This window comes from Schistocerca cancellata, chromosome 11 (genome assembly GCF_023864275.1).
Source record: "Schistocerca cancellata isolate TAMUIC-IGC-003103 chromosome 11, iqSchCanc2.1, whole genome shotgun sequence".
Taxonomy (NCBI): domain Eukaryota; kingdom Metazoa; phylum Arthropoda; class Insecta; order Orthoptera; family Acrididae; genus Schistocerca; species Schistocerca cancellata.
The window spans coordinates 151,401,364-151,413,958 of NC_064636.1; the positions used below are offsets into that span (position 1 = coordinate 151,401,364).

Sequence of the window (12,595 nt, forward strand, 5' to 3'; positions counted from 1 at the left end):
GCAGAAAGGAGAAGCAGGCACAGTTGTGTCAAAGGGACACACCGACTGACGGTCCAGAGAGACTACAGTAGAGCCGAATTCTCATGACCGCACTGAAATTGTAACTGCACGACGTACACTGAGGATTGCCGAACTGTACGTGCCGCTTTTGGTGCTGACGAAGGTCGAACCTGGGATACCAAATTTGTGTCTCGTCTGCTCGAGCGGGTATCGAACCTGTCTATGTTGCGGCCTCGGTTTTTCGTACCTGTAGTGTGAGTCTTCTAGAAATGTGTACCGTCTGTCAAAGCACTGCCCTGTGGAAAGAGAGAAAATTGTAAATTTCGTAGAAAATAACCTCTGCGTCGTTTACTGCCGCACACGTGTGTTATCTGTTCTGCGTATCAGTACGGAGTCTTCATTTGTCTCTTCACGTATTGTCAGTAGTCGTACTGTTTGGAACCTGCTGTGTGTCCGCTGTTCGACATCTGACCTGCCGCACTGACTCGGCTTCCTCTCCGTCGAACCTGCCGTTTATCTGCTTAGCCGAGCCCTACTCTGCGACGGGTACCTTACGAGCCTGTCGGTCTCGAATATTTCCAGAACTGCCGAAGATGTTGGACGAATGCCAGTATCTAAAGAGGCGAGCACTATGCTCGGACTCTCCTATCCACCGAGGTATTGAAATGACAGAGATTTAAAGAAAATTGAGCTGTGTACTCTGACAGTGGCCCTCGAGGGCTCTCGAAATGAAGACGATCACAGTATAATGATCATTACAGCTAGCTGTATGACTGTTTTGGACAAAGGAGCAGATAATGTGGTGAGGTCAAAGGCCGAGACAGGTGACCCGTTACAGTCACCGGGAAGTCTCATTACTCGGCAGTACCTCCGCGCGGCTTCCGTCTGTGGCCTTTGTCTTCGGTTTACTCTGTGCTTCCTCCGGTGTCAAATTTTGTCGCAAACTGTGTCGAGTTTTGTACCGCTACAGTCCCCTTTTCGAGGAGAGTCAGTCATTTTTTATCGTTACATCCGAAGGTCTGCCGACTCGTTCCGACGTCTTTACCGTTCCGGAAATATCCGAGGCGACGGTGTACGGGGGTCTCGGCACGTTCGGCACCCGAACAGTTTCCCACCCCCGCACTCCCGGCCTACCGCCTCCTCCGCACCCGCAGCAGTGCCACCTCCTCCCGGAACTGACGCGTCTGTCGTGCCCGTGCCCCCGCGCCGCTCCGCCCTCCAGACGGCGTACGGCAGTAACGCGGCCGCCAGTCGGCGCTCTCCGCACGCCGGCAAGTACCAGCAGGCACCCGGGCGGCAGGCGCTGCAGGCGTCGCGGCCCGGCGGTTCGCAGCACCAGCAGGCGGTGCGGCAGGTGGCGGCGAGCCAGGCGCACCACGGCCACGCGCAGCAGCCTCCGCACTCGCAGCACGCCGTCGCGTCTTCGGGCTTCGTGGTGTCGCAGCCGCAGGCGCAGCAGCTGGTGACGACGCAGGCCCCCTCGGTGCTCGGCGCGGGACAGGCCCAGTTTCTGTCGCCCATCCAGGTGCTCGGGACGCCCCCGCCCTCCCTGCCGCCGCTCCCTCTCTCCTCGGGACCTCACCTCTGTCGCGCCTTACCTCTCTCGTCCCCCGTGGGCTCGTCATCCTGGAACTTCTCTCTCTTGCTCTGTCTGTCTGTCTGCGGTGCTCCTGTCGTAGCTGTGTATACCTGTTGTAGGCACGGTGTAGCTGGGCAAGGATCCTGGGAATGAAAGAATAGTCGGTGATCTCGGAATCTCTGGCGAGATGTGCCAAGTTACGTCTCGTGTATGTTACGTGTGGATTCCTTGTGGCTTATCTTCCTAATTGCTTTGTATACAGAATGTGAAGATTCCTGGCTCTGCTCAAAAAATTAGCTCAATCATAATTGTAATAGCTGACGAGCCAGTGTGGTGTTGGTTGTGGTGGTGGTGGTGGTGGTGGTGGTGGTGGTGGTGATGTCAATGTTGATGGTTACCTTTCCAGAAGTGCTTGCAGTTGATGATATAATCATCTATGTGGTATGACAAGTATTTTTTTCCCTTCTGAATATTTTTCCAGTTTGGCACTGTAATGACTGTTTGTCGAGTGGGGAGGTAGCATGTTGCTGGAAGATCAATATGGGTTGTCAACCTTTCTACAGTTTTTATGTTTGCTTTCTGCTTCTCATTCTTTGGTTGTGATGGTGCACTGCTCTGTCTCAATACAGGATTGGTATAAAAAGTATTTAGGCCAAATTTGGGGAATAATGAATGTATCGGAGGTATTGCTACCCTCTGGCACCTTCTGCGTGCATGGCTCCTTTGAATCACTTTCCAGGATGTCCTCAGAGTGGCACGTCTAAACTGTGTTCACCTCTGGTAGGGTGTCCTTTTGCTGTCCTTTGAGAACTTTTATCTCTCGGGTAATAGAATAAACTCTCCTGGGATGATACAAGGGCTGTAGTGAGCTGCGATAGAGTTGTGACGATGTCCCAGTCTGGGTAGTTTGTGGTTGCAAAGTTTACTGTTGTCGTGAACCTCCTCCTGACTGGTGCCAAATTTTTTCCTCGTCCAAAAATCCTGGGTGGTGCTGGCTTGATGTGTTGTTCACCTGATTCCTGTGCAATCTGAAATTGTTTAAGTACACAACCACGAGTCTAAGTACAATGCACATCATCGAAGTGTCTGTGCCCTTTGAAAATGGGAGCTTTTGGTAGGCCTTCATTTTCAAACACTTGCCATATCTCAGCTGACACCTCTGTTGCCAGTTTTGCAAATCTCACACAGATTTTGACGGCGCAGTGCCATTCGATAGAGCATCGCAGTTTCGATCTCCGACTGAGCCCGTAGACGGAGTGAAGTAAAATGCTGATAGAAGCTGTGTGCGAGCTCTTGTATGGGTACTTTTTTTACTGTTCCTGTACTTACTGTTTATGTGAGTCAACTCGGGCAGTTCGTGTGTCAGATGCTGGGTACAGGAATCGGCACAATCCTGTTGTCCTGCTCCCAGCACACCCCGTGCAAAGTGACAAGTTGCATCACACGTGCAGTGTATGTGGATTGGTTTCAGGTTATCTTACTAATTGCTTTGTTTATAGCCTATTAATGGTACAGTACGGATTGAGACCCAAGTATTTACCTTTTCTGAAGTGCTTGCAGAGATAGTATGTGAAAAGTATTTTTTTCCGGTCATTTGTCGACCGGTGATCGCCCTTCCGAGACTGTCCTACGGTTTGTACTCTTCTTGTTTTCTGCCGGTGGTGGTCCACTGATGTGGCTGAGTCTGTCTTAATGAGGATACTCCTGTCATCCCGGTGGCAGCCTCAGTCAGATTCCAGTGTGTATATGAGATTTGTTGATTATTGCATTGATGGTATCGCATATTAAATATGAACGAGAGAATGAGTGAAAGTAGCCACTCGCCTTGCAGTTGAGGTGTGGAATGGTAAACAGCAGTGGGAACGGCAGTACAAATATCACAGCAGGCGAAGGGGTTTGCGTATGCACCAGTCCTACACTCTGTGCGAAACCTGAAAGAATCCTCTGAGAAGACTTGCGACGTTCGTTATTTGAATAAGATTAAAAAATACGTATTTTGCTGTGCGTCACTGTAGTATCTGGACACGTGTACTCCCACAGGCCGACGTACGAGGTATAGTGGAAGGGCTAGACTCTCCCACATACAGTCGACATCCAGAAAATTGTGGAGAAATGTCATATTTGTATGTTGTATATATCATCTGCACAGTCAGAAAACCTTAAAAATGTGCAGGTTACCTTACCAACAAATTTAAAACACAGTGGCCTAAAAATTAATGTTTAATACCACAGTACCTAAAAGAAGCAGACATTAATCTCTTATCTAGTAAATACTGCACTGATTCCAGAATTCATTGTGGAAACATCCCGCAGGCTGTGGCTAAGCCATGTCTCCACTATATCCTTTCTTTCGGGAGTGCTAGTTCTGCTAGGTAGGAGGCGAGATACTGGCAGAAGTAAAGCTGTGAGTCATGCTTCGGTAGCTCAGATGGTAGACCACTTGCCCGCGAAAGGCAAAGGTCCCGAGTTCGAGTCTCGGTCGGGCACACAGTTTTAATCTGCCAGGAAGTTTCATTGCACTGATTGTCGTGGAGCTGTGGCCTGACTGGATTGATGGGTTGTGGTGGGTGGGGTGGGGTGGGGTGGGTGTTTGGAATGAAGAGAAGGGAATGAAAAAGGGGCAGGAGTGAGGATTTGGGAAGGAGGAGGCAACAGCAGAGAGAACAGTAGGTTAACAGGTGGATGGGCTGAACCAAACTGGGGTAGTGAGAAACTCTGTGGCTGGTTGTCAAGGAATATATCATTAGCTCAGATCCCATCGTTATAGCTCAGAGAAGTTGGTAGTAGTGGGATATGGAACAGCCACTGTAGTTGAGCACTGTAGCATAGGAAGTGAGGGGATGAGAGAGAGAGAGAGAGAGAGAGAGAGAGAGAGAGAGAGTGTGTGTGTGTGTGTGTGTGTGTGTGTGTGTGTGTGTGTGTGTGTGTGTGTGGGCGCGCGCGCGCCTGCTTACCACCTCAACAATACAGTGAGCCGTCTCCTCTTTACGTTTGTACATCGGTCGGCACATTCCAGAGGAAGTTTTGTTTCGTGTAGCAGTTGCAGTGTCAGTGACACTGACCACACGAGTGCGAACATCAGATGTTCTCCCCAAATTTCTATGATTCACTTTTCGTCACTGCTGTTGTGAAGTGGCAGTGCAGAGTTGGGGGATATGTCATTATCAAACTGCCTAGCCCCACCTGTGCACCGCGCGTGTCGGTGATTGTACTACAGACGTCACGTTTGTGGAAGATCTTGCAGACACAAGTTATACGCACTGATTGTGTCGACAAATGTCCCCCAGGTTCTTGTCGAGCAAACTCTGTGTCCGGACACTTGTCGACTGTGTGCCGTAACTTGTGACACTTGGGGAGAAAGTGTGGCACGTGATGGATTTGCACCGTATTAAGTGATCGTAGCTGCTGGTTGTGCGTAGTTCCGTAAAGCTAATGGTGTGTTTGTTATCACGGTGTACAAAGATAATTTCAGTCTTGCAAATTGTTTTGGGTCTCACAATTTTCACAAAAGTTACGATACATCAAAAAGGCAGCACTGGATGTATGCATAGATAAGTGATACAAACACTTGTGTTTCTATTTATTTTGTTCTTTGGCCAGAGAAAGTATAAGTTTTTGTCAATGACCAAAATGTTTTCAGCTGTCCTCTGTAGTAATCTCGGTACTGTGCACTGTTGGAGGGCTTACGCCTGCTTCCAGGTAATCACTCCGGGCAAAATAGGACATTGATCTTTGCTAGTGGGAAATGATTAATAACTGTACAGATATTGGGAATTTAAACTACAAGACAACAATAACACTTGCAACAGCCACGCAAGGAGTGTAATTTTTAGCTGAAAGGAAGCCCTGACAGGTTTCTTGGCAGTCTGTATGCTAGCATAGTTTTAGTGGTGCATGTTACATATAGTGAGGAGGTACATTTTGCCTGTAATAACTGGGAGTTGAATGTTCTAATGTAGATGTTGGTTTGCTTGCAGTCCTACATGAGAAAATTTTACTTTCAGTGTCATGGACACTGTAGGCATTTAGGTGGTTTTCTGTGATCTATTGTAAATCTTTTACACGTATTATTGCCAGCCGCGGTGGTCTAGCGGTTCTAGGCGCCCAGTCCGGAACCGCGCGACTGCTACGGTCGCAGGTTCGAATCCTGCCTCGGGCATGGACGTGTGTGATGTCCTTAGGTTAGTTAGGTTTAAGTAGTTCTAAGTTCTAGGGGACTGATGACCACAGATGTTAAGTCCCATAGTGCTCAGAGCCATTTGAACCATTCTTGAACATGTATTATTGCATGATCAGAAATTTTTTTTGTAATGATGTAGTACTCTTAGTTACTGTACAGGTTCTGTTCTCGTATACTGATCCATTTATTGAGTTCATTTTTGACTGTGTACCATCTGACTGACAGTTCACATTAGTCTCACTCCAATTCTCAGTCTTTACGATTCGTAGTTTTTTGTGACTTTCCGATCGAAGTGTGGAGTTGATGACAGAGGATTCTGTTAAATTCTTGAAGAGATACGTGAGACAAGTAACAGTGCACTCTGTAGAAACACACAGAAATAATTAAAGACAGTAGTACTGTAGCTTTTGTAACCAGTGGTACCTTCTTCAGTGGAAAAAGAGGTAGTAGTCTCACGGAGAGGGGAAACTGGTCAGTCGGTACCGAGGCTGAGAGTGACCCACCCGGTACGGGGACAAATGGAGGCCCTCGTAGCCCGGGTTACGATTAGCGACCCCCTCGACTTCAGCCGACTGAGCCCACTTCATTCTTCTGAGGAAGGCACCTGTGGTTCTGAAGTCTAGAAGTACTACCATTAACATTTTTTATTTGTTTCTGTTGGCAGTACTGGGAGTTCCAACTCTTGAACACGAGTAATGGCCTGCAGTTTTACTCCTTTTGGAATTTAACATATTGAAATGTAAATTATTTTGTACATATGGAGCTTAAGCTTGTTAAATAACGTGTGGCACACAGTGTGTCTCGGGATTTTGCTTCCGTACCACCCACAACTGAATCATTGGCGAGTAACAGATGGGAGCACAGGAAACGGTTTAGGGGGAAGGGGGGGGGGGCGGGGGGAGGGGGTGGATCGGATCAGAAAACAATGGCCCGGGGATAAACTTCTTGAAATTTAGCATTTGATGGGGTAACATCTTTGTCACATTAATGTAGTAATAGAGCTGAAACTGCAACTTTTTGAACAAAACAGTCATCAGTCAGGGATAGTGCCGGGGCACCGATTTGTTGTGGCGGTAGCAGTAGGCAGCTTCTCTTAAACACTTCAGTGAGTAGTCAGATGTACAATTTGACTCGCTATGGTGCCACTCCGTGCTGCCCGCACCACTTCCTTTCACTACTGAAGCGCCAGAACACTCCGAAGGAGTTTCCTCCGAGCGGCCGGCGTGACGCGTCTCCTCCGGTGCCGACAGGGCGCGGCGCAGCCGATGCAGTTCTCGCCGTGGCAGTTCGCGGGCACGACGGGGCTGCCGCAGGGCATCGCCTGGGCGGCCACGACGCCCGGCGCGCTGCAGTCGAGCACGGCGCTCTTCTCCGCGCAGAACCCCATCTTCATCAGCCGCAGCGGACCGGGCGCCCCGGGCGGGGACCCGAACGCGACTGCGGCGAGCGTCTTCCTGCAGAGCCCGCCCCCGCAGCTGCAGCAGCACTCCCGTGAGTAGCGGAGGCCCGTCTTGGGTGCGGTGGTGATTAGAATAGTGTTAGAAGCTGAGAGAATGTTGTGCTTAATTTTTTCGAAATACGTGTAAACACTTTGCTCGGAACAAGGATATTGTGAACTGCAGCAGAGCAAAAGGCACATTCAATCAGCAGAACAGAGGTAACGAGTCAAGCAGTTGTGCTATTTTGGAATGGTTGAATGACGGGAGTGTAGCTGCTTGCAACTCTATATTACTAGTTACATTTCAATACAGACACACAGTACAGTTTGTTGAGGACTGTAATACATTTTGGCACAGAAACAAAGCACATTTCGATTTAGAGACGCAACACCTTTAGACCTGTAATTTAATTCGTTTCGAAATACACACACGTTAGACCAAGAAACATAATGTTTTGAACTGAAGGTGCAACATTTTTAGACTTGGACAGGTAACTCACTTAAGATTCAGAAATGTAATATTATGATGTAGGACTGACACCTTCTTTTATTTGGATGCATTACACTTTTGACAGCACAGAGACAGAAAAGGACTTGGAAGAGCAGTTGAACGGAATGGGTAGTGTCTTGAAAGGAGGATATAAGATGAACATCAACAAAACCAAAACGAGGATAACGGATTGTAGTCGAATTGAGTCGGGTGATGCTGAGGGTATTAGATTAGGAAATGAGACACTTAAAGTAGTAAAGGAGTTTTGCTATTTGGGGAGCAAAATAACTGACGATGGTCGAAGTAGAGAGGATATAAAATGTAGACTGACAATGGCGAGGAAAGCGTTTCTGAAGAAGAGAAATTTGTTAACATCGAGTATAGATTTAAGTGTCAGGAAGTCGTTTCTGAAAGTATTTGTATGGGGGGTAGCCATGTATGGAAGTGAAACATGGACGATAACTAGTGTGGACAAGAAGAGAATAGAAGCTTTCGAAATTTGGTGCAACAAAAGAGTGCTGAAGATTAGATGGGTAGATCACATAACTAATGAGGAGGTATTGAATAGAATTGGGGAGAAGAGGAGTTTGTGGCACAACTTGACAAGAAGAAGGGACCGGTTGGTAGGACATGTTCTGAGGCATCAAGGGATCACCAGTTGTGTTGGAGGGCAGCGTGGAGGGTAAAAATCGTAGAGGGAGACCAAGAGATGAATACACTAAGCAGATTCAGAAGGATGTAGGTTGCAGTAAGTACTGGGAGATGAAGAAGCTTGCGCAGGATAGGGTAGCATGGAGAGCTGCATCAAACCAGTCTCAGGACTGAAAACCACAACAACAACATACACTTTTGACACAGTTGCGTAACACTTTTGGCGCAGGTGGGTAACGCTTTCGACACAGTCGCCTAACGATATTGATGCTGTTGTGTAACACGTTTGTTGTTAACGTGGAACACATTTGAGATGGGCACAGGACTTTCTGATGCGGGTATGAAACATATTTTGAATTAGACACCTGGCACGTTACAGTCCGGACCTGTAATGCGTGACAACGTGGGGTGGTGGGCACAGTTCCATTGCAATGAGGATAATGCGTGTTATAATTTACATGTAGCACACAGATGGTCAGACACTACCACACACTTTGTAAGAGACTCCCGCTGTGTCAGTACGACACAAAGTATGTATTACCGACTACCAAATGCTCTTATGTCGTATTTAGTGTGGAAAGTGAACAAACGGTGTTTCCCGGTCCGCAGAGCTGGCGCAGGCGAGTGTGCAGAGCGTGACGCAGGTGGCGGCCGCCCCCGTCCAGGGGAAGCCGGGGGGCGGCGGCGCTGCCAGCGGTGCGGTGGTGGGCGGCGGGCGGCAGGTGGCGGCCGGCGTGGGGCCCGCCGCGGGCGGCGCCCAGGTGGTCGAGGTGGCCGGCATCCAGCCGAAGACAGTGAGTACCGCGAGGCCCCTCTCTTTGGACGTAGCGAGGCGGGTGAGTGCTGTCCGCCGCGTGCGGTGTCTTCGCCTCCCTCCTTCACCCCCTCCCCCCCCCCCCCTCCATCCTGCCCGAGTTCCCTCTCTGCCGTCCTGTCGCTTGTTAAAATGGTTGCTGTGAAAAGTCGTTATTTGGAGCGTACGAAGCAGTACGCGGATTTAGACATGGGAAGTTTGTGTGCGGCCTCTAGAATACCTACACTGTTTCAGTGTCATTGTATTTTGGTGTGAATCCTGTATCACGTATCAGCTGGTAAGAATTATGTTTCTGATGGATTTACATTCTGCAATAAGCTCTTGATATTGCTTTGGAGAGAGGCACAACAGAAAGCCTGTAAAAAATGTGAGCTATCAGCTAAAAGGTTTTCTTCTAAAGTAGACAAAAAACACACACACAATGAGAGAGAGAGAGAGAGAGGGGGGGGGGGGGGAGAGAGAGAGAGAGAGAGAGAGAGAGAGAGAGAGAGAGAGATATTCGCACAAGTACGGCTCACATACGCATCACCACTGTCTCTGGCCACTAAGGCCAGTCTTGGTGGCCAGAGACAGTGGTGATGCGTATGTGAGCTGTGCAAAATAGAGGGAAACATTCCACGTGGGAAAAATATATCTAAAAACAAAGATGATGTAAGTTACCAAATGGAAGCATTGGTATGTTGATAGACACACAAACAAACACAAACACACACACAGAATTCAAGCTCCATTATGACAGACAGCTGCCACCCATTCCACATCAAACGGTCCCTTCCCTACAGCCTAGGTCTTCGTGGCAAACGAATCTGCTCCAGCCCAGAATCCCTGAACCATTACACCAACAATCTGAAAACAGCTTTCGCATCCCACAACTACCCTCCCGACCTGGTACAGAAGCAAATAACCAGAGCCACTTCCTCATCCCCGCAAGCCCAGAACCTCCCACAGAAGAACCCCAAAAGTGCCCCACTTGTGACAGGATACTTTCCGGGACTGGATCAGATTCGGAATGTGGCTCTCCAGCAGGGATACGACTTCCTCAAATCCTGCCCTGAAATGAGATCCATCCTTCATGAAATCCTCCCCACTCCACCAAGAGTGTCTTTTCGCCGTCGGTTCATCCCTATGAAATCCCCAAACCACCTTCCCTACCCTCTGGCTCCTACCCTTGTAACCGCCCCCAGTGTAAAACCTGTCCCGTGCACCCTCCCACCACCACCTACTCCAGTCCTGTAACCCGGAAGGCGTACACGAACAAAGGCAGAGCCACGTGTGAAAGCACCCACGTGATTTACCAACTGACCTGCCTACACTGTGACGCATTCTATGTGGGAATGACCAGCAACAAACTGTCCATTCGCATGAATGGACACAGGCAGACAGTGTTTGTTGGTAATGAGGATCACCCTGTGGCTAAACATGCCTCGGTGCACGGCCAGCACATCTTGGCACAGTGTTACGCCGTCCGGGTTATCTGGATACTTCCCACTAACACCAACCTGTCAGAACTCCGGAGATGGGAACTTGCCCTTCAGTATATCCTCTCTTCTTGTTATTTGCCAGGCCTCAACCTCCGCTAATTTCAAGTTGCCGCCGCTCATACCTCACCTGTCTTTCAACAACATCTTTGCCTCTGTACTTCTGCCTAGACTGACATCTCTGTCAAAACTCTTTGCCTTTACAAATGTCTGCTTGTGTCTGTATATGTGTGGATGGATATGTGTGTGTGTGTGTGAGTGTATACCTGTCCTTTTTTCCCCCTAAGGTAAGTCTTTCCGCTCCCGGGATTGGAATGATTCCTTACCGTCTCCCTTAAAACCCACATCCTTTCGTCTTTCCCGCTCCTTCCCATTTTCCTGATGAAGCAACCGTGGGTTGCGAAAGGTTGAATTCTGTGTATGTGTTTGTGTTTGTTTGTGTGTCTATCAACACACCAATGCTTCCGTTTGGTGCGTGTGTTTTGTCTACTTTAGGAGAAGACCTTTTGGCTGAAAGCTCACATTTTTTACAGGCTTTCTGTTATGCCAGCCTGTTATTCAACAACTCTATATGGTGAGTAGTAATCCATCATATTCATAGTGCTGTCATTATTTGATCCTGGATTTTGGATTGTTTGACATCACTTCAGATAGGCTTTTAAAGAGTGCACAACAAGTTTGCTTTCCCATCATTCTGCAGTCTGAGTTTGTAGTCGATTTTTAATTACGTTGCCATCAATGGGCTGTTAAACCATTCAGAGAGTAAGCACCTTACCTTCTTTGGTCACAGAGTAAGATGTCTTCTTTGTTTCATTTACACTCCTGGAAATGGAAATAAGAACACATTGACACCAGTGTGTCAGACCCACCATACTTGCTCCGGACACTGCGAGAGGGCTGTACAAGCAATGATCACACGCACGGCACAGCGGACACACCAGGAACCGCGGTGTTGGCCGTCGAATGGCGCTAGCTGCGCAGCATTTGTGCACCGCCGCCGTCAGTGTCAGCCAGTTTGCCGTGGCATACGGAGCTCCATCGCAGTCTTTAACACTGGTAGCATGCCGCGACAGCGTGGACGTGAACCGTATGTGCAGTTGACGGACTTTGAGCGAGGGCGTATAGTGGGCATGCGGGAGGCCGGGTGGACGTACCGCCGAATTGCTCAACACGTGGGGCGTGAGGTCTCCACAGTACATCGATGTTGTCGCCAGTAGGTGCACGTGCCCGTCGACCTGGGACCGGACCGCAGCGACGCACGGATGCACGCCAAGACCGTACGATCCTACGCAGTGCCGTAGGGGACCACACCGTCACTTCGCAGCAAATTAGGGACACTGTTGCTCCTGGGGTATCGGCGAGGACCATTCGCAACCGTCTCCGTGAAGCTGGGCGACGGTCCCGCACACCGTCAGGCCGTCTTCCGCTCACGCCCCAACATCGTGCAGCCCGCCTCCAGTGGTGTCGCGACAGGCGTGAATGGAGGGACGAATGGAGACGTGTCGTCTTCAGCGATGAGAGTCGCTTCTGCCTTGGTGCCAATGATGGTCGTATGCGTGTTTAACGCCGTGCAGGTGAGCGCCACAATCAGGACTGCGTACGACCGAGGCACACAGGGCCAACACCCGGCATCATGGTGTGGGGATCGATCTCCTACACTGACCGTACACCACTGGTGATCGTCGAGGGGACACTGAATAGTGCACGGTACATCCAAACCGTCATCGAACCCATCGTTCTACCATTCCTAGACCGGCAAGGGAACTTGCTGTTCCAACAGGACAATGCACGTCCGCATGTATCCCGTGCCACCCAACGTGCTCTAGAAGGTGTAAGTCAACTACCCTGGCCAGCAAGATCTCCGGATCTGTCCCCCATTGAGCATGTTTGTGACTGGATGAAGCGTCGTCTCACACGGTCTGCACGTCCAGCACGAACGCTGGTCCAACTGAGGCGCCAGGTGGA

At 49.4% G+C, this 12,595-nt stretch overlaps 1 protein-coding gene across 1 annotated transcript in view; it reads left to right on the top strand.

Annotated features, from left to right (window-relative positions):
• LOC126108379 (polyhomeotic-proximal chromatin protein-like) overlaps positions 1-12,595 on the top strand; it is a 390,515-nt gene that overhangs the window by 319,735 nt on the left and 58,185 nt on the right. Inside the window, exons 9-11 of the mRNA XM_049913592.1 lie at positions 1,223-1,525; positions 7,010-7,250; positions 8,948-9,036. Coding sequence (XP_049769549.1) covers positions 1,223-1,525; positions 7,010-7,250; positions 8,948-9,036 — 633 coding nt within the window. The remainder of the gene's footprint in view (positions 1-1,222; positions 1,526-7,009; positions 7,251-8,947; positions 9,037-12,595) is intronic.